This window comes from Phodopus roborovskii, unplaced genomic scaffold (genome assembly GCF_943737965.1).
Source record: "Phodopus roborovskii unplaced genomic scaffold, PHOROB, whole genome shotgun sequence".
In the NCBI taxonomy this organism is placed as follows: Eukaryota; Metazoa; Chordata; class Mammalia; order Rodentia; family Cricetidae; genus Phodopus; species Phodopus roborovskii.
In genome coordinates, this window is record NW_026126418.1 from 59,163,410 (window position 1) to 59,190,667 (window position 27,258).

General features: G+C 36.9%; 1 protein-coding gene across 1 annotated transcript in view; it reads right to left on the reverse strand.

The window, feature by feature from the left end:
* Arhgap15 (Rho GTPase activating protein 15) overlaps positions 1-27,258 on the reverse strand; it is a 620,277-nt gene that overhangs the window by 238,528 nt on the left and 354,491 nt on the right. Inside the window, exon 9 of the mRNA XM_051184740.1 lies at positions 20,320-20,442. Coding sequence (XP_051040697.1) covers positions 20,320-20,442 — 123 coding nt within the window. The remainder of the gene's footprint in view (positions 1-20,319; positions 20,443-27,258) is intronic.

Below are 27,258 nucleotides of genomic sequence, written 5' to 3' on the forward strand. Positions count from 1 at the left end.
TCTGATTCCAGGCAACAACTTCCCATGATGGACTGAGATGAATAAGATGGTATCTGGATTCACAGCCCATATTCTAAAATGAGCATATTAGAACATGATATTAGCTTTGGAAACAGAAGTGGTAATTAACAAGAGGGAGGAAAACTAGGATGGTTTCATGGTGATGGAGACTTTCAGATGAAAGTGTAAAAGAGAATCAGAGTTTATTAAGTGAACAAATACTATTCAAGGTAAAGGGGACTTTGCCTAGCAAGACAAGCACAGCCTCTTCTTCTTGTTTTTATTTGGATGCATTACATGATTATACTTATGCACTGGGTACTTCCAGTCAACTAATCAATTCGTTAATGGATGCAAGATAAAACTGAGCTAGAGAATGTAATTTATAAAAGAAGTGACTGAAATCTAAGGACAATGACATCATCTGGTGATATTGGAAGAAATAAACCTTAGTAGAGTTTTTGATGACTAATATGAACAGATATTTATCTGTTCAGTAGAGATCATATGCTAGCAGAGGGAATTGAAAATGTTTTGTGTGGAAGGAATCCACATCTTTTCCAGACTAATGTGGTTTGATCACACCAGACCGCCTGAAACAGAGTACAAGCTGATCCTACATTCCAAACAGCTGGACAAAACAGCCCTACAGACTACAGCTAGGATAGCTGAATCTTCTTCGAATCCCCCAAGACAGCGCCCCTTACCAGCAGGAAGTAGTTTGGAAAGAACGACGCCCAAATTCCCAAATATTGTGTATAAATGTTTGTTTTCATTTAATTGGACTTTGTTATATAAAATTAAATAAAAAATACTCTATATGCATAAAAAAAAAAAAAAAAAAAAAAAAAAAAAAAAAAAAAAAAGAAAATGTTTTGTGGTTTTCATTTCCCTAGCATCACCTCATTAGGAGTATGGGGTAAAGGGGTCAACAGAAGAAAATTCGAGTGTGTCAAATTTTGCTAACATCTGTAATATTTATTTACAAATTCTTCCACGTTTTCAATAGAAAACTATCCATGGAATTCACTTATTCAATCACAAAGCTTAAACTAATTTATCCAAAGTTAAAACTATCATCAAGAATGGTGTTCTTTAACTAAGGAAGGCCTCCTTTATTGTGGGATGGATACTGCTAAGTAAAAATATTTTTATCTTTTATTTGACTTGCAAATATGAAGAGAGAATCTGATACATAAAATTTAGGGTAATTATTGTAAACTGATTCTAAATGATTTAATTTATCTTTTAAAGCTAACTAATAGAGACTAAAGATTAAAAACATCATTTTGTGATTAAGAATTGAAAGATTCTTTTGGGGTAGGGAAAGCATAGAAACTGTAACTCCAGAATTAAGCAAAACCTAGGTGCGAGGACTGTATTTTCTATAATATCAGCATAAATTTGTTAGAATCCCAAGTGGTAAAGACTTCAATTTATTTGCATGGATGTAGAGTTCAATAAGAAAAGGCTCAAATTTAGTAGGAGTAAAACTGCTTAATGATTTCAAATATGGCTTGTAATGTATTAATATAACAGGTTTGAATATCTATAATGGAGTCTCTTTCATTTGGTTCTTAAGGATGTTCTTCAAGCCACTAATGCTGAGCGCTAGGTATGAGCTGAAGTACCCTAAGAGGAAAGCACTTTAGGTTAAAGCACTCTTTCTTTCAGCCTCGGGTTAAAAGCTATTTCAGGATTCTGTTAAAGGCATTCTTCGGTCCTCTGCTTCAGCTTAGAAGTGGCTTTGATGAGAAGTGCTTTGAGGCAGGTAAAGGATTTTATAATAAACTATATTAAGAGTCCAAGAGTCTTGCGGTTCTGTGGAGCACCGAGAATATATGTAATCTGTGCTTAGGGATTCCCATTCTCTGTAGGTTGTTCAGAGCAATGTGGCTCACTAGTTACTCTGTGAAAGAAACAGAAAACCAGTTCCAGCCATGCAATTGGAGAGAAGGATTATGTGCCCAAATTAGAAGGCCATGATACACACATTTCTGAAAAACAAGTTGTGTTTTTTTGGGTTTCTAGTCAAATACTGTGTGTTTCTCACTTTTTCAGCTCTTATTGAAGAAAGGGACAATTCAAAGGCATTTCTGAAAAATCTTCTTCTACCCAAAATTTACCCACAAAATTGAATGACTAGCCATTCCATGTGAGAGGCCATTTTGCACCTTGCACATTTTCTGGGTCAAGGCTGCTCTCCAGACCCTATGATTACCTGAGCAAGGGACTTCTTATTGGGATGTGAAGGAGCTATAGAAATGGAATGGACACCTCAGTTGGAAGTGTCTGTGAACACAGAAGAATGGCAGAATGATGTCTACTATACTTTATGTTTTCCTGTAAGTGTTGATATTAGCTGAGGTACTGTCTGTGAACTTGCTAAAGTCAATGAGAGTTCTAAAAGAGGACAAAGTGTCCATGTACTACAGCTATATCCTGGGGCGAAGAATATATTCTGTCAAGGAAAGAGCTTCAGACACAAGGAAATGGAGCAATTTCTCGTCTTGTGAGATTCAAAGCCTCAGAGTGATGTTATGGGTCTTTGAAAAGCATCTGCACATGTTAATGGGGAAGAACAAAGAGCAGTTTTCTTGCATTCTCTGTTGCACACAGGATCAACTGGAAGGATGGAGCATGTGAGGGCACCTGGGAACTTCTGAAAGCTCAGTTACTCTAGGTAGGGAAACAGCTAACTCTCAAGGTTGCTGTTTGCCCAAGTGCAGTGATTTTCTTTCTTTAGGCAGTGGGTAAACAACAGTGTGTAAAACAGAAAGAAGAAAAAAAGGACTGGAGGGGGTAGCATATGATAGTCCTCATTCTAGGCAATGAATTCTCGCATCTCCTATTGGGAACTGAGAAATTGTATTGTTCCGAGTAGGTTTTCCCCACTGGCCCTACCACCATGCCTGCTCCAAATAACACACAGAGACACGGTAATAGATATAATTCTGTTGGCCAGTTACTTGTTTCTTATCGGCTAGCTCTGTCTTAAGTAGTAACCCATTTCTATTATTCTAAGTATTTTCATGTGGTCTCATCTTACCAGAGAGTGGGCCTGGACCTCTGTTGTCTCCAGTCTCTACATGCTGACTCCTCCCTACTACTTCCTTGAATCCTCTTTGTCTCCTAGTCCTGCCTATCTTGCTTCCCTATTGGCCAACAGTGCTTTATTCATTAACCAGTATGAGAAACATATTTACAGAATGACATCTCCCATCATCTATGGAAATACTTAGATTAATAGAAACAGGTTAATACTTAAGACAGAGCTAGCCAATAAGAAACAAGTAACTGGTCAACAGCATTTATATCTAATGCAGAGTCTCTGTGTGTTAATTGGGACTGGCTCCATAGTGGGTCCAGGACGTCAGGAAAAACCTTACTCATAACATTATGGCGCTGCAACATAGCTAATAAGAACTTTTACTTAAAACTAAGAAAAGCTAAAGGAACAGGTTTAGAAACGAAAGAACTGAGACAAACAAGGATTCCTGATAGCAGCATGTTTCTCAGTTGAACTCTGTTTTGCTAGAGACAAGCAGAGACTTGTGCGGCTCCTTTAAGGGAGGTTTCCTGACTCAGCATAAGAAAAAAAGCAAGTAAGGCTTTTAAAGAGCTCTACTAGCAACTGAATGGTGTGTAAGAGAGCTGGAAATGGCAGTGATCACATCTCCAAGCCAGCAACATGCTGCTGGGTGCAGCATAGACCAAGGAAGGCAATGAGCATAGCTCTCATTGTTGGCGGTAAAGGTACTTGCCACCATCTTGGATAGACCACAGCTAACACAGCTATGACTTTCATTTTAGCAATGTTGTTGTTTACCAGATAAAAGACTCATGGCTACAAAAAGATAAAGATTTACAGGAAAGACAGATTCAGATTAAGAAAAACCTCTAAATGTTTACAGTGTGTTTTAAAATATTCGTAGGCTTGGGAGAGAGAAAGGAAAAAAAATGGTTTTGAAAAGACAGAGAGGAGCTGGGTGTGGTGGCACATGCCTTTAATCCCGGCACTCAGGAGACAGAGGCAAGCACATCTCTGTGATTGCAAAGTAAACCTGGTATAAAGAGTGAATTCCAGGACAGATAAGAATTACACAGTGAAACCCTGTCTTAAAAAAATTAAAAAATAAAAAATAAACAGAGTAATAAAAAAAAGCCATGTAAAGATGGAAAGAATCTGGATACTGTTCGGTATTATATTGTCTTTGTATCGTTTGACTACTGGGAAAATAAAAACAACTGGATCAATCCAATTTATATATTTTAAAATGCATTGACTTCAAAATTTAAGTCTAAGGACAAGTTACTGGGGAAAAGGACTTCTATTTTTGTTTCCACAGAAAATGAAAAGCTATGCATTCCTTCCAGACTAACGTGGTTTGACCAAGCCACACCCCCCTGAAGCAGTGTCCCATGTGATCCAACATTCAAACAGCTGGGACAAGGCAGCCTTGCAGACTACAGCCAGGATTTCTGTGTCTTCTTAGGATCCTGTGCCCCCTACCAGCAGGAAGCAGTTTGGAAAGAATGATGCCCAAATTCCCAAATATTGTTTATAAATGTTGTTTTCATTTAAATGTGGTTGATTATAAATGGTTAATGACCAAAACCAATTTTTTAAAGGTAAAAAGGGGATTATTGTATAGAAATTATTACTTTGTTTTGGAATGGATTTTCATTTATTGATACAATTTAAGGTCAATTTTGTGATGTGTATATTTCTCTTCTTGTTTAGGCATTGTGTTTATATAGCTCATTTAAAAATAATGTATAATTTAGTACAGATTTTAGATAATTACCTATAATAGTCCAAACTTGAGTTATGTTTTACCTATAATAGTCAAAATTTATAGTGTTAGTTTGGTTTTCTAGATATATAGAGATGTATTTGACATGGATATGTGTTCTTCAAACCTTCCAAAGACCTACAGAATATGGCATTTAAACTGGGTTTCAGTTTTTCTTGACAGTGAGACATAATTGCTCCTGGCAATACCACCTGCGTCAGAAGGGAAGATGGACATCGAAGAAACGGGTTATGAAGTTTGCTTTCAATATGGCAAGACTAGCCATTTGGGCAAGATATTGCTCTTGTCTGGACTGTTTGACTTTATGCTGTATAAACTGGACATGCAGGACCCACAAGAAAGTGACTGATGATACAAGATGGGCATTGCTACAGAGTTCCTGCTTCATGGAAGAGTCTGCCAGACAGTCTGCAGGACACAGAGAAAAGTGACTGACAAACTGCCAATACAAGAAGACAGTTTAAAGATTCCTGCTTTGCTGAAGAGTCTGCTAGACACACTATGGCCTATGGGCTGAAGAGGGAACATTACAGAAGAACTTTGGGTGACTGACCAGGCAGTGAGTTGTTTCTGTCATTTCTAGAGTTTATATATTATCCTTCTGTGGTCTTTGAGGGAGTTGAGGACAAATAGTTATGGCTATAGTTTTCCTTAGTTAGGATTACAGAGAAGTTACATATAAGACTTTAGACTCACAAAGATAGGATAGATGATAGAATATTTTCTTTAAATTATGCTAAATGTTAATGAACTAAATATTGTTAACTGTGATTCTTACTTGATAAGTGTTATGTTATATATTTTGCTATGTTAAGGTTAAAACCCTTCTTTTTATTTAGACAGAAAAGTGGAGATGATGGCAGATGTCATTCTATAAATAGGTTTCTCATACTGGTTAATGAATAAAGCATTGTTGGCCATTAGGGAAGCAAGATAGGCAGGACTAGGAGATAAGGAGGATTCAAGGAAGTAGTAGGGAGGAGTCAGCATATAGAGACTGGAGACAACAGAGGTCCGGGCCCACTCTCTGGTAAGATGAGACCACATGAAAATACGTAGATTAATAGAAATGGGTTACTACTTAATACAGAGCTAGCTGATAAGAAACAAGTAACTGGTCAACAGCATTTATATCTAATACAGAGTCTCCATGTGTTAATTGGGGCTGGCGCCGTGGTGGGTCCAGGCTGGCAGGAAAAACCTTATTCATAACAGCCATTCACACAGTAAAGCTGGGTTACAGCACCTTATGTCAACAGTTCAGCGATACCTCTTTCTAATGTCTTTCTTTCCATCAACCTTCTAATGGAGAGGCTTGTATTGACAATTCAAATAAAATTGCTGAGTTATGCTGACCTGAACAAGGGGGAGCTCATGGATTCCATTCTGATAGCTGGGAAACCAGCATAAGACTGACCCAGATTCCCTGAATGTGGTGTTAGTTAAGAGGTCTGGGCAGTCTATGGGGCCTCTGGTAGTGGATCAGTGTTTATCCCTAGTATATAAATGGACTTTGGGAGCCCATTCCACATAGAGAAATACTCCCTCAGCCTAGACATATGGGGGGAAGGCCTGGGCCCTTCTTCAAATGATATGACAGACTTTGAAGACTCTGCATGGAAGACCTCACCCTCCCTGGGGAACAGAAAGTGGATGAGATAGGGGTTGGTGGGGAGGGAAGTAAAGGCAAGGTATAAAAGGTGTGGGAACTAGGATTGACATGTAAAACAATCTTGTTTCAAATTTAAATAAAAATTACTTTTAAAAATTGCTAAGTTGGAATACTTACTCTTCTGTAGCAGGGCTAAAAGGGCTAATTTTGCAGAAGGGAGGCACAACTTAATCATCTTTATGACCCCAGTACTTACATATTGTTTGGTCCATGGAATGTCCTTAGCAAATGTTTTGAAGTAAATAAAATGCTTTTAAAAATTTCAACCAATAGCAAAAATGCACAAATAAGCTTTTCATATGAGCTTGATTAGCGTAGAGTCGACCAAAACACCTACAACAAACCATTGTTATCATCAAATCCTCAGCATTTTATCCCAACCAATCACTGTGTTCTCCCAGTTTTCCTAAAGCAGCACAACTCAAACATCTTGTCCATTTTTTTTTCTCCAGAGTCCAAATACTTTAACTCCGAGACACAGCCTAAAGACCACAGAATAAAAGGAACATTAATCTTTCCCACACTTTCTGCTTGTAATTTTCCCAAAACTTGTGATCCGAGTGCTCCTTAAAGCATCTGGCATTTGAGATATTATACCACATTTTTTTAACGTTTATCTTCCTCACTCATACTTAGGGAATTTTGTGGAAGTTGTACTCACTAGTAAAACAGTGCTTCAATGTATATATCTCAGTAGGCTATATGAATAATAATCAATAGTAAAACAGAAAGATATGCAAGCTCTTTCCCTGACTCAGCATGGACCTATTAACACAGAATGTTTAAGATGCTATCTTTATTGTAGGATGTCACAAAGCTTAATACCAGGATCAATCTGTGCTGACAAATTCAGAGTATATTCTCTACGATCAGGAGAATGCTATACTCTGGCAAGATGAGAGTTAGAAATAGAGCATAAAATTAGTAGTCAGTATTTGTTACAATAATTGCTCTTTATAAAATGTCAAGCATCCTAAGAGGTATTATTTGGAATGCGTGAAGACAGATAATTTCATCACCTTGCCCAAATTTAGAAAACATGTAAGCAGTAAAGACAAAACTAGACTTCAAGTCTATTTTAAAAATCAGTAGTTTTGATGGTGCAAATGCACTGTTTTCCTCAATAAAAACAAAAGAAAACAAAACACAACAACATAAAATGGATATTATCCTCTGACTAGGATAACAAGAATCTTGGTTAACTTATATTTCATCATTACCCAGGACCCCATCAGTTCTCACATGGAGGGAAATCAATGTCTAAATATGTAATGATTTTAAGTGTGCCTGACACTACAAAACTAAGTATAGTTTTTGTGATTATCATTTTCTTTCAAGAGAAAGTTGAATATTTTCTTAGATGTCCTTTGAGCCTGGGTCTCGAGTCTGGTTATAATGGGGACAGTAAGCTCAGGCCTTTTCCAACAGAGGCTTTTAGTGAGTATGCCTGATTAATCAATACAGATTCTTAATTTCAGGTCTCAGATAAGTGTCAAAGGTCTGTACATGAACCTGAAAGTCAATGATCATGTCTATAGTAGTTTCTTGGAGATTTATATTTGGGCCACCAGGAAGTAGCCTCAGACAGAGCCTTCATCATTAACTATTCTATCAAAAGCTCACGGTTATATGGTTATAGATAGATGTGTGGTCATAATGTGGAAAATCTTACCTTGAAGTGCTTTATTTCTATACATAGAATTCCCCAGGGAATGTACCTTGTGTCCCAAAGAATTCTCCACTAAATTATTTTGTCTTGAACCAAGTAAGCCTGTGTGGTCTGTATTAATCACCACTCACTTGTGGTCTTGCAACCTCCTCTGGTGCAAAGGCATATTTATTTCTTTCTATGATATCCTGGCCTATAAATCAGGCTTTTTATTTTCAGTTCTCATACTTAATAGTCAAGTTGGAAATACTTTCTACATGTCACTGTGGCATCTTGAGTTGAATTTCACAACCTCATTACATACTTACCCATTTATACTTCTATGCTTACCTGTATATTGCCAGCCAGTATGTTTTCGTCCATATTACTCACTCTACCTGCAAGCATTTCAATGTGTATCCATGACTGAACTGGAATTCTGATGGGGGATGACCGTGTGTGTGTGTGTGTGTGTGTGCGTGCATGTGTGTGTGTGTGTGTGTGTGTGTGTGTGTGTGTATGTTTCTGTGATTGGTTGATGAATAAAGCAGTGATTGGCAGGCAGGAAGTATAGCCAGGCAGGAAGTATATATAGGTGAGGCTACCACATGAGGAGAATTCTGGGGAGATGACTCAGAGAGTGAGCTGCCAGGGAGATGGCAAGCAGCTACCAGGAAGATAAGGTAATGAAGAAATACCTAGATTAAAAGTCATATTTTAATAATTATGAGAGAGCTAGCCAGTAAGAAGCTTAAGCCATCGGCCAAATAGTTTATAATTAATATAAGCCTCTATGTGTTTATTTGGGCATAAACGGTTGTCGAACTAGGTGGAACAGAACCTCAGTCTACAGAATTCAATACATTATTCAGGCTAGCCTCAAACTGGGAGATAAGCTTGTCTCTACCTCCCAAGGGCTGTGCTTATGTTAAAGGCATTTGCCACCATGCCAAGTCTGAAGTCTGATTGATGAAGGGTTTAACCCGCTTGTTTCTCTGATATATTTTTGACTTTATCAACTGAAAATTATGTGAATAGATCTATAAACAAAAATAGGTTCTGTTCTCTTGACATGTCATTTGCCTTTAAAACAACATTAAATGGGGTCCTGTCAAATCATTTATGTAATATCATATTTGATACCAATTAGTTTTTTAAGATAAAAAATTTTGGAACATTGTTAAAGCCTTAGTGCACTTGAAATGTGGAGGCACACAGTGCTCTGTATACACAAGGCAATATATGAGGGAGCTCAGGGGCAATGACTTTTGACACTTAGCTTATTTGGAATCTCAAGATGTTAAGATATCCTCTGGACATTATTTTCAGACCATCTACTTTTCTATTTTCCATTCTCTAGTCATGTGATAGATTCCTTCCTTGTGAGGTTAACTAAGGCCAGGCCTCTTTCCACTCTATCTTTTCTTTTTCTCCTATGAATTTGAGTTATAAGTTCAAAGGGACATGTTAGAAGTGATATATTCTAGTTAATGGCCTTCACATGTGTTTAACTTGGATGACATCTCCTCTAAAATTTCCCTCCTGTCTAATATGGTTAGATAAGAAAATCATTAAAGTGTTGGAGCTCAACAACCATTGAAAGGGATTGGAATTTGTCTTTTGCTCTGTTTTTAAGAGCAGCACGTCCTATGGAAACATCAGTCCTAATGGCAGGTTCTTAAATGACTGTCTGCAAAAACTATCTACCAAAACAATAGCACAATCCAACACTTGTGTACATTTCAGAATGGAGTTGAGCTAAGAAATTTTATGATTTTGTCCAGCAGTAGAAATTATAATTCAGGCAAATTTCAATAAGTAAATAGCATCAATATTCTACTTCTGAACAAAACTTAAGCATTAAATGCATGTCAGATTTTCTTATACATATTGAACAAAATATTCATGATTTGTTTTGATTCATAAATTAGTACATCATTTATGTTTGGTTTTCTTGAATGCTTGAGCTAGGGTATAATTTTCTACTAAAATTATTGCCCAATATATTTGAAACTCTTATTTTAAACTAGGCAAATAATTGCTGTGAAATTGGGAATATGCTAATGGGGTTGGTGATTTAGATTTTTACCTCAAAATTGTAAAGTGAGATTGGTATATATTGGTATATATTGTTCAGTTTATACTTCCTCAGCAGATCCCAATGATTTCCCAGTTAGCACCATGAAGTGTGTAACATTTTTAATGGAATATCAAAGGTAAGATAGGAGGGATATTTGAAGATAGACCATAGTTAAGGCAATGAATTATGCAGAAAAGGCCTGGACTCTTAGAAAAATGTTATAGAGGGCATGCATTATAAACAGACATTTCTTATAAATTTTAAATGCTTTCAAATTCCTTTCTTTACTGGGTATTTTCCCCCAGCTACTATTAAATTGTAAAAATGTATTTAGTAGAATTTGATTTGTGTAAGGTGTAGCTAATTGTAGAAGGAAGAAAGTTTCTCTATTCCTCTTCTACATTCCTCTCTTTTTCTTTTCTGAGAAGGAAAATATTTAGGACATGTTTTTAAATAATGAAAACAATAATAACATTTCCCAGGGAAATAAGGAAGTGAGAATGAGGATTTGTTTAACTTATCTGTGATAAGACACTTTGGGCCTCTGGCTTTTATGAGTTAAAGGAAGAGCTATACATGACACTCCAACCCTTCAATTATGACAGGTTGTGCTTCCTATATAGGTTATTTAACTCAACTGCCTGGGAAATAGACACAATTACCACCTTCTGGAATGCTACTTAAGTTAAACGTTCCCTGAAGATTAGAAACCCACTGTACAAAATGTAACTCAGTTTATGAAGAATTATTTCTTTTTTAAGCTCCTGAATATTTTTGTGCAATTTAACATTTAGACAAAGATTACTTGAAAGTAACTATAATAGAAAAGGGAAAACAAAACAAAACAAAACAAAAACATTTCCCACAGTACTGGAGTCTGTTCCTAAGAGTTCCTATGTCCCATGTCCATGCACATTTTAATCATGCAATCTTTCAGCTGTTATCAATTTAAAACCAATGAAACTCCCACACTGAGTCCATTTGAGCAGTCAATTTTAATATCTCCAGGCATCTGTAGTTATTCTGAATGGGCTGCAAAAGCAGAGCTAACAAGTTAAGCTCTAACCATAAGTCGGCACAGGCTGGTAAAGTATACATCAAGCACAGACAGTTAGTCAATACTCCAGTGTGAAAAACCAGCTAGCCACTTTAAGAAGAGCAATATATTTATAATATGTTCGGCAGTCTGCTTTGCATTTCTTTCTTGAACTCTTGGCTAAGAGTTCAGCTCTGCCTCAAGCACCCTAGGAAATACATATAAGGAAAAGTTGGTTACCTTTGTGATCTGTATGCAATGCTTACTAAAATGAGAATAAAGAATGAGGGAATGTGCCTTTTGTGATTAAAAATCTAGAAAGTGTCTTAAATGGTCGCTTTTTGTAAGAAAATAACCATATGTTCTGGATCTCTGAGCACGGCCCCTACTTCAAATATTATGTCACTGTCAGGCCATGTGTCTCAATGTTGTGTTTGGAAAACATGGCTGCCAGAAATACCTCGTTCCCTCCCAGGAGTGACTGCAAGGCAGGATCTGCCTCCCGCGGACAGAAGACGACATTGAAGGAGGAGTATTCCAACAAGATCAAGGCAGTCACCACTTCCATCAAACCATTTCTAACTTTTGGGCGATGGAGCCCTGGGGGAGGGAGTGCAGGGTGTTTATGACATTTAGCCGCTTTCCCAGAACTCTTTTATGTACTTTTATCTTCAAAAAGAAAGAACATATTAAAGAGACATAACTGAGGAGGAGCAATACTACATAAAGTTTATGTTTTCCGATCTGCTGCCCCAGAAAATGCTTTGATAGAACATAGTTGGAGCAACACAGATCATTTCAAAGAATATCTGAGAGATACACCCCTCCAAACTGCAGTTTGGCTGGCACAGGAGAGACAGCTAATTGTGATTAGTCAAATTTTGATCAAACATATTGCCTTCCCGCCACAGACAAAAGTACAAATGCAGGGAAAGAGCATTTGCAATCTGAATTGTTTTCCTAATAGACGAATTTTACAGGAGCTAGCTGACTTATTTTATTTTTTAAGGCTGGGTCACACCATGTTGCCCTTGCTGGCCTTGAGCACCTGGTCTGAAATGAGCCTCCCATAACAGCCTCCAGAGTATCAGGGACCCAGAGCAAGCATCAGTATACCTGGCTTGAGGACAATTAATTTTAAATCATTAATAAGGTAGGGCAATAAAACAAAAGAAAGTTACTTTATTTAAATAAAATATTGATGTAATTTCTATTTTTGTTTTAGAAATTTATGAGGTATTCATGATTTATTATCAATCTGGTGATTTATTAAAGATATGAATCTGGGGGTGTTTGTAAGCCAAACTGTCAGTGATGTAAAAGATACTGAGAACACTCCCTTAATCTTAGGATATGTCAAGATGCAATGTTGACATCAATATTTCCTTGTTTGTAGCAGTCTAGCACATCTGCTGAACATTGTTCATGATGAGATACTTACTGTGAGAGCTCTGGTGTGGGTGATTTTTAGAGACACACTCAGCATACACATACTATAGATTATTAGATCTTACTTATATCATGCATAAGGACAGGGTGGGCCCCAATTCTTAGAAATCCATCTATCTGGCTGCATATAAAACATTTATTTCTATATTTTTCCTTCTTTAGATCATGGTAAAATTATGTTTCAATCTTCTGGAATTAGCTACTTAAAAATAAAATGAAATCATCGACTAACACTTTGTATGGAGAGTGGAGTTATTAAAATTATAGGGGGAAAACTTAGTATCTAGACCTAGCTTTAGATCTTGCTCACAGGTCTACAGAGGTAATGGGAGGAGATTTTTAACACTGACAAAGGCCACATGTCTTTTTATAGAGGAAAGATTTAGAATATGATGAGAGGCATGAAATATTCATGAACTACTTTTCTATAAGGGAGCAACCTTCTGAAAGAAATATATCAGCCTTAGTTTTGGTCATCTGCAATTAGTCAAGAATATTATTTGGAGAGTATTATCCACTTTGACTTGTATACACAGATACACACACACACACACACACACACGTTGAGTTCGTGTTCACAGTATGCTTACAGCATGGCATGCATTCATAGGATGAAATCAACCACAGAAAAACCTACTACTGCTTCTTTTTTTTAGTCCTCATCTTCTATTTCTTTTATTTTTAATTTATATGTATGGGTGTTTTGGTTACATATATGTCTATGTACCATAAGTTCCTTCTGAGACCAGAAGGTGTCTGATCATCTGGAACTGCAGTTATAGACAGCTGTAAACCACCATGTGGGTGCTGGAGATTGAATTTGTTTCTTCCAGAAGAACATGTAATGGTCTTAACTACTGAGATATCTCTTCAGTCTGACAGTCTTCCAGATGCAAGACATTGATACACTATTCCTACTTGGTATTAGAACCCTACATAGTATGTGTCAAATTTCTAGATATAATACCAGTGTTTTCTATCAGGGAATGGAGCTTGGAAGTCATTGACTATAAGCCCAATACCACTTTTCTCTAACATTTTCAATCCAGTTTTTGTCAAAGACATTTATGTAGAGCAAGGTCATGGATCTGGAGGAAGGAATAATATATATATCTCAAATAATGTTACATTCTGACTAATATTTGTAAGAAAAGTCTCTTCCCATAAGAAAATAAATCCTTGAGTCACCAGCAAACCAATTTGTTAAACTGGCTCATTGTTTTTCTTTTACCTAACTTGGTATTTCCCTTTCTGGATCTTATTTTCATTCGTTGTGCAAAAGTTGATATGTTTTTAATATCCCATAAGACCCGATCATTTCCTCCCTGGCTAACAGGCTGTTAAAAGACATGGGCTACCCAGGTGCATGATTTCCAGGATTTCTCTATTTCTCATGGTAACCCAATTTTTACTATTGAACAAAAGCTAGCTATGTGGTACTCTATTACCAATACATTTACTCCTACGAGCCTTTAAATAACAGAAACTGTCCAGGACCTATTAATGCAAAGGAACCAGGAAGCTTGTAGGCCAAGATAAAGAAGCTTAAGGTTGGCTATTAATTTTGGCTAATATTAAATCATGACATAGCTCACATATAAGGATCACAGTTCAATTATGAGCCATAAAGAAGTTTGAAGAAAAGAAGATTTATAAGATATTTTTAAGCACATTAGTGCATATTGTAGAAGCTGTGAGACTGCTTCATGATCAAGTAATGTCAGACCCACACTCTAGTGTATAAATCCAAATACAATTATTCTTAACTGGATGGTGAGAGGTGGCAAGGTTGAGCATGTCTCTGCATTGCACTGAAACTCAGATCTTTTTTCTGTAATTAAAAGTGTGACAACAATGTTATCCTGTCATCTATAAGTTCTACCAAATTATTTTAAAATACTCTTCTTTAACTCAATTATTTTAGTATTCATAAACACATCTGGAAAATACAGGACTGACTTCTATTAGCAGTATGAATGGTGACTATTTCTTTATTTCTCAGTGTAACTGGTTATCTTTTACAAAAGTATTGTGACTTTTCACAGACATTTTCTTCTTTGGCAGAAATCTTAAACATTAGTTGTGTTTGTGTGGATAAATACCTAAGTGCCCCTGCAGTTAGCTGACATGATGCAAGTGAAAACAGCTGCTAAAGAAACAAGCACATGTCAACTTAAAAATAAAGACTACAAGCTAAAGTGAACCAGAAGGATAAGTCCATGTTCTCAGCTCATTTTTCTTAAAGCCAGTGTATTCAGTGTCCTTGCCTTCCTAAGAGATTTGTCAGATATTTGAGCAAAATAATTGATTTGATAGAAATACAATGAAATTAGTAAACAGGTGAAATCAAATGAAATGAATGACTCTAAGAATGACAGTATTTTAAAATGAAAAGAAATTAAAAATCCAAAGCAACAAAAACTTCTAATTTATGTCTTGATATTAATTAATTGAAGAAAAAAACAGACACATATGTCGTTTTAACTCAGTTAAAAGGATCATACTAAGTGCTAGTGCTGTTAGTGACTGTGGCTGAGTGAGTGCCAAGTTTACTCTGATGATGTGGAAGAGAATGAGATATGCAAAAAGAACAGAGAAAAAGAAAGAAGTCCTAAAGCATGGTAAATAAGAATCTGGGAAAAGATAGGCTAATGGATGTTTATTCGGGGAAAAATCACTTATACCAGAAACAGATAACCGCCCCAGGTTCCCATCCCAAGGATGCCTCCAGATATTCTCTGTCACCAACCAAGAAGTAAGAGAGCTGGAGTTCAGGACCCCAGACCCAGTCCCCCAGGGCACACCTGTTCCCCTGCCCGAATGGGTGTGGTCAGTGCAACAGGTGCGGGTGGGTGGATATCTCACAACAATTCCCCTTTAAGTCTACAGAAAAGATGTAGGCTTGATACAAACTATATACAAAGACTGCAAATATCAAGTATGCTCTAGAAAAAAGAAAATTAAGAACATACACACTTAAGATCTATTGCCAGTGAGGAAACAAGAGAAAATGGCAAGAACTACATATCCAGTCCTAAGGTGAAGGCATAATAGAGATTACTACAGAGTTGTCCTAAGCTGGAAAGTTTAACTTTTGTACCTAATATTTCTATCTAGGAAGAGAGAACAATAATTGTGACAGTCTAATCTTCAGCCTCATCAAAGACCTGAGGAGGAAGATAAAAATACTAGGGTAGGCAAGAAGTGCAGGCAAGTAGCTTCCAAAAGGTGCAGCAAAGACATAAACAGCAGGCTACCTGGACAGTCACCTGAAGTCTCACAGCAATGTCAGGGCAACCAGTTTAGGATAAGGCCTAGAGTATCTGACAGATCACTACAGAAACAGGGAGGTAGAAAGGCTGTCTCACCCTGACTTGGCAAGGTTCAGCAGTCTTCTGTTTGTTTCCTGCAAGCACAGTAGGACAGCATGTACAAAGTCAGTGGTCGAGGTGGGGGCAGTTCTTTGCCCAAGAGGTTATTAGCTGAGGAGAACATGGACTCCAAAAGGAGTGACTACAAAGTCTAGATAAAGAATTATTGCCAAACTTATAAAGACAGAGGATTAATATTGAGATTTTTTTCAGAATAGAACAAAAATTAAGATTGGAAAAACAATTCATTTAGGTGATCTAACAGTGAGATAAAAACTCAAAAGAGGAACAGGATACACATGGGAAGAATGTGTCAACACCCAAACAAAAGAAGAGCATTTTAGAGTTGAAAGGAATCATTATCCTTGGTATTAAGCAGAAAAATTAGACAAGTGTTGCCAAATATAACATATATATATATATATATATGTATATATGTATACATACACGTACATATACATATATATATAAAATCTTGTTTATAAAACTTAAACACAAAATACCAAATGATTTTCATGGGTGTGTGGAAAAAGCAACCATTACTGTGTAAAAGATCAACAGTTATAAAAGTGGAACATTTAATTTTGCCTTCTAGAAGTAGTGTAATTTTACATCCATCTGAACATGTGAGCATTTGCTGGGGAACAGAACTCACTTAGTAATAATATGCTTTCATAGCATGAACAAGGCTCTAGGTTTGATTTCAAGAATCTCTTTCTTTCTCTCTCTCTCTGTCTCTCACACACACACACACACACACACACACACACACACACACACACACCCCAAATACAAAACCTTTCCCTACTTGGCTTGGTGGAAGTCAGAGGTCTTCTTTCAAAATAAACATATTGAATGTATTTTATAAACAAGTTAATGGTTTTTGGTTTATAGTAACAAAGAGCCAAGATTAAGTAGTAATCATGATGTTACAGGAGAAGAAATACAACCCAAAACACATAAGAGAAAATAAGAAGGTGATAAGACAACATTCCAAGCTAAGAATTCTTTATGAATTTAGAAGATATCGGCAGGAGAAAGGCAGGGGTGGTAGGGTAGAACAGAGAGACTGGGCGAGAAAGTATTTGATGGCCTAAAAGCCAAAATAGCAAGACAAAAAGAAAAGACTTGTTGTGAGGGAGATCTGCACAAACAGGATATAATAAAAAATAAATCAGATTGATTTTAACTGGTGAAACATAACCTTGGGAAGCACAGACATCTCTTGGGGAACCCATCAGCCATGGCATTGTTTAAGAACTTTAAGAATGATAAGGAAAGATGCCACAACATAAAAGAAACAAAAGATACTGACAGACTAGTTAACATTGACAATGTGAAATATTGACAGACTAGTCTGCACCCATACAGCAATCACACAAATATGGAACTCACCTCCAGAAGATCTCTGAATAGAAACCAAAGTAGCTTCCTTTTAAGAACAAAGTAGAAATGGAGCTTGAAATGTTCTTAATAACATACAATCCGAGTTTCCTCCGCTATCTTTAAATCTTTAAATAGATTCATATACTAATGATTAAATATGGAAGCAATATGGTATTAATTTCACTTGGGTTCTATCCATAGTAAGATGAATAAAACAATTTTTTAAGCACACAGTTCTATTATTTTTGTACCAGGAAGTCCTAAATGAAGCAACAAAAGCCCAAACACCAAATTACCGTTACCTTTTCTTAAAGCTATAAACCCAAATAATTCCTATTCATGAACATCAGCGCTACTATTTGATGGGAGATGTCATTCTGTAACTATGTTTCTCATATTGATTAATGAATAAAGCTCTGTTGGCCAATAGGAAAGCAAGATAGGCAGGACTAGGAGGACAGAGGAAGTAGTAGGGAGATGATCCAAGATGGAGGATAGAGATAATGCCAGCCCCTCTCTCCAGTAAGATAAAACCACGTGGAAGTCCGTAGATGAATAGAAATGGGTTAATAATTAAGACAGAGCAGATCGATAAGAAACTAGGAACTGGCCAACAGCTCTATATCAAATATAGTCTCTGTGTGTTATTTGGAGCTGGTGTTCGGTGGGACCAGACCGGCCGGCAGGAAAAACCTTACTGCTAACAATTATTTGAAAGATTACAACAGAGAAACTTTGATGAAATCAAAGAGCTATTCAGTTCCATAAATGAGTTGCAGCTATGTACAGCACACCTTCTACCCCAAAATGTACCTCTTTGCTCACAATCTACATATCAAGCTCATTCAAACTGTATGTCCAGTGAGCAGCTCACTGTAATAAACTCATATGTCTGAAAAGTTCTCCTTTCTTCCTTAGGCAATGCAAATCTATTTGGGCATTTTCAGAGGTTATCTGATGGCTTGCCATTTTATTATGTTTGGTATCACTGTGTTTTTCTCAATAGCCATATTAGAAAATTATAAGATTCCACCCATTCAGTGGCTTTCTGGATCCAGATTTTAGCCTGTGCAGTCACATCCTGCCAGGTCTCCATGGCTTGAAAGCATAGGTTTTGCATAAGGATCTTGTGACTGTGTGCACTTTGTGGACACCACACTCAGTGCCACCACAGTCTATAAGGGACTGGCTTCTGTCCACACAGTGGTGTTCAGTGAGGGTTGGCTATAGTCAAAGCTCAGTTCCCTCTATGATTGGAAACAAGTACATAAGAGAGGGAATACTGGAAAAAAGGGCAGGGCCTTCACAATTCAACTCTGGGTCTTGAGAACCAAATATATAACAATGGCTATGGGTAGGTCAGTTTAAAGTTTGTAATATGAATGCTCCTTTTAAATGCAATACAGAGTCATTTATAGAGAACATTAACACTCTTTCTAAATATTCCTCCCCTTGAAAGAGGTTTTCATTTTTTCTTTTTTCTTTTTCTTCTTTCTTTCTTTCCTTTTTTATTTTTTATTTTTGCTGGTGAAATTAACAGTTTAACTATTCATAATTTATTTTATGTAATTTTCTTAACTGATTACAATTTTGATTTTATTTTTCCTCTGAACTCATTATCTTAACGACGAAAATTGTGCTGAAGTGCTGAATTTAACTAGCCAGATACTTTTAAAAATTGGTTTAATGCCATTTATCCAGCTGAAAAAAACATCTCAGTGAAAGCCTTGAGAAAGGTTCATAGATAAAATTGAAACAAGCCAGGAAGTGACTACATTTGCATAACTTGATCTGTATTTGGAAAAAAAGATGCCACTGGAAACAACAATGGAAGCTTATCAAATCAGAATTACACATAGATTTTCCACAGCTCTGCTAATGAATACTGACTCATGGGTGAGCTATGGAGAAACCTCAATGGAGCTCCAGATAGGAAAGCTGGCACACATCAGTCAGTACGACTGCATTAGCACTGGTTCTGAGGCTGCATCCTCAGACCTTTCTAGAGGGTGCTGCTGAGATAAATTGCTCACCTGATTGGAACCAGAGCCTACCATTGGATTAAGTAGCTGTTTGTTTTACTGCAGTCGCAAAAATAATTTCAGCTGTAGATTAAGTTGGCATTGCCTGAGATGCTAATGAACTTTCTGTATCTCTTAACTAGGTGTATAACTAACACCCAAATCTTTCTGAAACTGGATCATTCACAGGATGAATTCAAAGGTAGAACTGACTGAAGGTTACTCAATGAAGTTGAATTGACAGGGTGCTAAACGCCCTCCCCAGGTGTGTATATTCCCTTTTAACGAATGGGGAAGCTGAGGGTCATGAAACTCACTTCTACATTGTCAATGGGATTAACTACTAGATATAAAGCCTGAATTCTGATTGGAATACTTGGGATACTTTCCAGTCTCATTGCTAGCACAGTTTAGGATTTCTTCTTAACCTGAGATATATTTGCAGAGGTATCTCCTTTTGCTTCATGCTTAAATGTCACCCTTTAGGTGTCTCTGGCTTTCTTCCTAGCATTTTGCAAAACTCTTGTTTCAGTGACTACATACCATTATTTAAGTCAGCAAACATTTGACATTGAAAAGGGCTACTGATATTAAGTATGCTGGAACAACACATATAAACAGCAGAGGCCCATGGGAACATGCTGTCATTCTCATTGGCCATCTCCCAGGACATAAATTCTCTGCCTCTGCTACAGAGGCCAAGTTCTCTGAGGTCAACTCTGGGTATTTCTCTATAATCTCACACCACCAACTTTATTTACTCCAGGGTAATTTTTCTTTTGACAACTATATTTTTCATCCATTATAGAGCAATCCATGAAAACAATACCATCCCGTACCTTTAATGATCCCCTTTTCTTGCAATGATTTTAGAGAAGGTCTTCTGGAGATGAACTTCTTCAGTCTGCTCTTGACACGATTTTTGTCACTTGTATCAGAAGCACTGTGGTGCAGCCGGAACACTGGGGGTTAAAGATACGGTCAGAGTTTTATTTTTTTCTTTTTCTTTTTTTGGTTTCTGATTCTTTTGTACATGTTTGCTTATGATTATTACTTTGTGTAAAAACAAATGTGAGACAAGTCACAGAACGACTACCTGGATGACTACCAGAGCCCATTTGTTTAGGTAGGGCAGAGGAATACAATTTGTCTACAACAAAGCATTGTGATATTGTAACCCAATGTGTAAGAGAAAAGGGCTAGCTGTAGTTCACTTCTTTTTTCATTTCCTTATATTTAACATAGAAACATTTCTGTAGATAATTCCCATTTCCTTGTATCTGAAAACAAAGTTATAGTTAGAGAAAAATAACCTAAATTGGAGGTTCTCCTCAGCTCTGCTAATTTCCACCAATGGTGATTGCATACTGTATCTACACAAGGTGTCCTTCTGAACGTTCTGCATGCCCAAATGATTTTGTTCCTCTTCTTTTTAATATGAGCTCATGCGATTTCTTTTCCTGGGATGCAGCCACTTCTTATTCAAATTTATAAAATTTGCCTCAGAATTTTCCACATTCCTCTAATTCCTCTGCCCTCGGATCGGATCTTAGTTCTATTTTCAGTCAAGTGTGTGTCAAGCTCAGTCCTGAACAAAAGCCTGCTGATCATCACACTTCATACTGAAGGTTGTGAATTCCATAACAAATGTAACACATAAGCTCTGGGCTTTCTTTACCTATAATCCAGCCATATTCATGGGCTGTTATTATTAATTATTGGTGGAAACTTGATATGTCTGTGAGATAAGATATATTCTAGCTCTGTCTCCACTATTTTAACCTAATTATTGACAAAAATGTATGGTCTGTTTTTCAAATCAGAGGATTTGAAATCCTCTTTTTCAGAGGATGAGAAATGCTATAGTCTACCATGTAAGGGTATATCTGCATCCTTCTTCCTCCAGCTTGGACCTCAGGCAGAAGCAAACTTCAATTGGCAAAGCTAGAAGTCAAGATGAAGCATCTAGCTTGGAGGGCAGAAGGAGGTGATGATCCTGCCTACCTGGTAGCTGGGGAGAATGATGGATTTTATTTTTAAATTAAATTTAAAAACATTGTTGAGATCTGTGATGAGGTTCTATATAGAACTGGGAACAATGCTTGCCTTAGAAAAATATTATAATACTTAACTTTGCTTGAAGCTAGCAGTTTTCAACTATGTGTTTTAGGCCAAGTATCTTTGGTTGTGGTAGCTATTGGGGACTTTTGTTTTTAAACTTTATTGTTTATTTTTACATGTCAATCCCAGTTCCCTCTCCCTCCCTTCCTCTTACCCTCGCTCCCCCCTCACATGCACCCTGACCACCCTCCCCTCCCAACCCCCCACCCCCCATTCCACATGTAGGGCTATGCCATCTAGGTGGGGTCATGTAAATCTGTCAAGTCATTTGAAGTAGGGACTAGGACTTCTCTCTTGTCTCTAGATTAAGGGAGTGTCCCTCTATGGGGGATATATCCACAAGGTTACTGGGGACTGTTTATATAATCTCTGCAGGTTTCTAGCAGCACTTCTTCATCAGATGTGACAATCAAAAATACCTCTAGACAGATCCAAATGTACCATGGAGGGAGGCAAAATTGTCCCTGCTTGAGAACTATTACCTAAACTTATTGGGGCATTAATATGGCACACTTAAACTCTCCTTTCTTGGTGGTAGACTGGGAAAACAACTTTAATCTGGCCTAGGTGTTGCTTTGAACCACAGTGGTATGTGAGTAGGAACAGTTAATATCATAGTTAATACTATAGTACTGGGAAGAATGATAGAATATTAGTAGAATAGTAACAATTATAAATAATTATAAAGGTTCTAGATCTGAGTTCCTGTGTGGGAGGCTAAAGTTCTTGGGGGAGATTTCATTCTCATGTCCACCTTGGTAATTGCATGGAACAACTGATTAAGTTTTTCCATGTTACCAAAGATGCTGTTTCCATTTCTTTTCTCATCTCAATCCCTGCAATTCCATGACAGGGGTCAAAAAATAAAGGACCAGGCGACATATTTTTGTCTGCCGTTACAGAGCTCATAAACATGATGTGACTAGAAAGTACTTTGCAAATTAGCACACACACACACACACACACACACACACATACACACACACACAACAAATGTTACATTATAAAAATAATTATGTAGTGAGTTATATCTTTTTGGAACCCCTTAGGTATTCCAGAGATAGTATTCTTAATTAGAGAGATATATATGTATATGATATTGTTTTCAATACCACCATCTGGCTCCACATGTGAGGGATGTCTGTAAGGTATATTGGATTGTAAGAGAAATGGAAATAGGTTTGTAAATGTTTCACCTTCTTTCCTTCTTACACATCCTAGCAACATCATGGGTGGGATCACACAGTTTTTTATCAGAGGAACCCTCTAAAAGTGCCTGTAATGATGACCTTCCTAAGTGTCAACTTCCATTTCCTGAAGCCATAAATAATCATCTTTAGATGAGTCAGATTGCAAGGCCTTTGCCACCATCGCTCTGCTCATTTTGTTCTAGGGGGGAGTTATGAAGACGTTAAAATCAGTGGAAGACTGTAATATATGACATACTTTTTATTAACCAAATAACTTGAAAGAAAGTGCTATAAATACAAAATAAAAATGTAAGAGACGCCTGGCTATGAAGACAGGTCCATCACAGGGCCCTGCAAACAGCAGTAAAAGCCTTTGAATATTGTGGTTTACAAATCTGATTTTAACAGCCAAACTTATAAAACAGTTTATGCTTTTCTGTTGTCAAGGGAGAAGAACTTGCCAAATTGTTCATTTTAAGTAAATACAACATAAGCAATTAAGGAAAGCAAAGTTTAAACACATGCCTGTGATAATCAGGACAGCTCGCTTCTGATCTCTCTCCTGATCCCACAGAACAGTGTTCCTTTCATTTTCCCACAGCACCCAATGACCCCACACATACTTTTAGAAACTTGTAATCACACAGTGCAAATAAAAGGACACTTTACTGGAAAATACACAGTGTGGTACAATAATCCATCATTTATGAAAAATAGAATTCAGCCTTTTCTTTTTCCTCAGAGATTTAACTACTTTTTGAGGGTGAAACTTCCTGCAGTTTGAAGATTTATGTTAAGTAGTTTTTTTTCTTTTCCATTCCCATTTAAACATTTTATTTGAAAATGAAAAGAGCTGAAAGAGATATGGTCTGAATTCTAATGCAGTTAATCTGACTTACAGAGGAGAACAGGAACTTCTCTTAATTCTATGAATTGTCACCTCCATGTAAGTTAGCTTGGTTATACAAGCTTTCTGGGGTTTCTGGAAATAGCATACATTTCCTTTATGTTTTCCTCTTATTTTTCCACTGATGGTCATATTTTCTTGAAGCAAAATAGAATATTTTTTAAAGACCAAGAATCTTAAAAAAAAAACAAAAAACAAAAAAAGTGTGCAACTTAAGTCTCAGCACACAGAGGTAAATGGCACTATCTTTAAACACAATTCTTAACCAATTGAGAGATTTAATTGTTATGCAGGCAGAGAGGTGCTAGAATCCTATCTGAGCTTTGGAAGGTTAGGATAGTGGGCTCTCACAAATGATCTTCAGTTCATAGCACTATGCATGACAGTAAACATTATCTCAACACCAGGCCTGCCACTGGGGAGTTCACTGGTACCTCTTGTGCATTTTTTTCCCACAGTAGTAATGGAGGGGAGGGCCACACAGTGTGGATGACGGTCATCTACTACCATTCTATTAAGGGTATGGGAACCACAAAAGAAAACCCCAAATCTTCCAGAATCTAACAGTTTGGATAATATAATCCAGGATCATGTATCTGCCAGAACTTTGCTTGCTTGGGACTTATTTTGAAATATTTCCTTTTCCTGCCAAACTGCTGTTCTCGCAGTATTCCCATGTCACAATTACATGTTTTCATTGTTATTTTTTTATATTTGGAAATTCTAGGAGAGCTAAGGCTTCAGAAATGTCACTAAAAGACAGAGGATTTACTCCCCCCACCCCAGAAATAGAGCATTGAGTAGCTTTCAGGGTCTACTTCTTTTCATTTTACTAGTGAAATTGTGTATGATTCAACCTCAGGTGTAGCTAGAGACCTGTTAACAACCAGGGAGACCTGTTAACAACCAGGAGTCCCCAGCACTTCAGTTTCCATTCAGAAGTACTCAGGGTGAAGCTGGAAGGAATGAGCAGTGCAATCAGTTTAACAACCCAGGGTGTCCACAGCAGGAGACCCAGAAAGGAATGTCAAAATAAGGTCAAGTCAGGCCCTTTATCCTCAGAGATTCTGAGGTACTTCCCAAACCATCCCAAGGGCTGTCCTGACAAGTATGCTGTTGTCTCAGTTCAGGTTTCCCAGCACAACTTTCTGGTATTTGGAGTTATTCTGCATTGATTCTTTCTTAACAGTATCTTACCCAAAACTGGTAGAAAAGAAAAGCAAACTTCATTAAGTTTCTTTTCAGAGTTTGTATCTTTCTTTCCAAGGCATACACACTTGGGCTAATGATGGGATTGAAATGGACATGCAGGCAGTTTTGGAGCATGCAGGTTTTAAAAGTTACTTCTTATAGTAAAGGAGACAAAAGAGGAGGGTTTAAGCTTAATATAATGTTGGTCATTTAGTATCTTCCTTTTACATATGCTCAATATAAATAGAAGCCATAATTTCAGCCCCCAATATACAGTCTGAGAAACTAAATTGTTGAAACTTTAAGTGACTCACTCAAAGTACAAATCATGATTAAATCTGGAAATAATTAGGAGAGTTAATGCAGGGAATTTTAACAGCAGTACTTTGTTTTAACTGCTTAATTCCCACTTAGACATTGTAAAAATATAAAACAGACGATTTGATTCATACTGGAAGGGTTTGCATACATCATATATTTAGTGGTCCATATTTACACTCTGTACCCTTTTATGGAGAAGTGAGAATTCATATAGTGAAATTGTTTACTTTTCAAATAAATTTTCTAGCTAAACAGTTGAGTCTGAACCCATTTTTGTAATCTCAATGTTATTAAAGAGATGGGAACTGCCATAATTCAACGACATGTAAATTCTATGAGTACTTTTCCCAGTAATATGTGTATACATGTCTTCCACCTCTAATGAGGTCATCCTCTGCGAATTACTCATTGTTGCAATATGCAACCTTTCTTTCATGACAGATTTATCAAGTTTCCTTTTATGATCTTGAGTTCAAAAAGATCTTTGCACTGCTGTTTGAATTTATAGGGAAGAAGAGAAAATAGACCTTAATAGCCTCCACCTACTGTGTATGGACAGAAACACAACATGGTTGTTGTCGTTGCTTAAAATACGATCATCAACAGGGTAAGCTATAGGGTTAGCTCATTAAAATATTCTTCTGTCAAGTAGATATTTTATCTTGGCTCCTTGTGAATTGACACAGAGCTGGTAAACTTTTCTGAAAGCTACTCAGGATTTGATAAATTTGTTAATAAAGTAAGTGGCCCCTGAGTTAAAGCAGTAGCTGATTTCAAAATTTCAATTATGTGAAAGAGAGAGGTAGCATAGGTCATTGATCCAGACAAAAGGTACTGTGCAGTAGAAACCTGCTTTCTGTGAGCAAGAGTGGTATATTAAAAGCAGGAATGGGTACCCCCATCACAGAAAAGAGGCACAGCCAAATTAAACAAGAAGAACCTGACAGAATGTGAACATCAATCTCCAAAGAGAGTACACTCTGGACCATGGAGTTGTAAGCATGGTAATTAACAGATCAGCAGAGTTCTAGAAAATTCCCATCTTGACTTTTTGTGAAAAGGTAAGCAGCGTTTCAGAGTAAAATAAAATCTGTGCTGAAAGTTTATGATAATTTCAAAGCCAATTTGACCCAAGCCCTGAGATCCACACTGTGAATTAGTGGGTGGTATTTAAAAACTTTCTCAGTGTGCACATTCACAATGAGAGCTGGAAGAACACACTGGAAGTGTACATTTACTTCCAGACTCCTGAAAATGTGCAGGGGTGCATTATAACAGATATGGAGGACAGTGACAGGATTGTACAGCTTTCCTTTACCTCTCAGAATGCCTTGTAAATGCTACAGCATATCTTTAGAAAAGAATATGCTATCCTGTATCTATAAATTTTTAACCAAGAATTTGAGCCAGAACAGAAACAGATACATACCACCAGCACCACCACTAACAACATCACCACCACCACCAACAACAACAATACTATCACCACCACCGCTATCACCACTCCACCAACAACAATAATACCACTACCACCACTACTACCACCTCTACCAACAACACTACCACCACCACAATGCTCACATATGAAGGGTGTGGAGTGAGAAATGTCTGAAAAATTAAAATAATCATTAGTTAGAAGAAACACTTTAAATCTGTATTTCAACAATAAAAAATTACAGGGCTGATGAATAGACTCTATGAGTAAGGGGCTTGCCATGAAAGCATTAGGATCTGAGTTTGAATGTTCAGCACTACACAAAACCCTGAACCTATATATCTATATATCTATCTATATATCTCTATCTGCATTTGTATCTATAAATATATATAAATAAATTACTGAGTCATCTAAAACAGTCAGTTTCAATTTTGGTTAGCAATTTGGTTATCCTAAATTATTTTTAATAATGATTAATATTATTGGAGTGCTTGTTTATGCTAAGGAAGATTCTAAACAAGGCATGTCTTATTTAATCACTATAACCTTTCATTGTGGTAGGTTCTCTCCTGTTAACCACCTATCCTTCATATTAAGAATCTGAAATTTT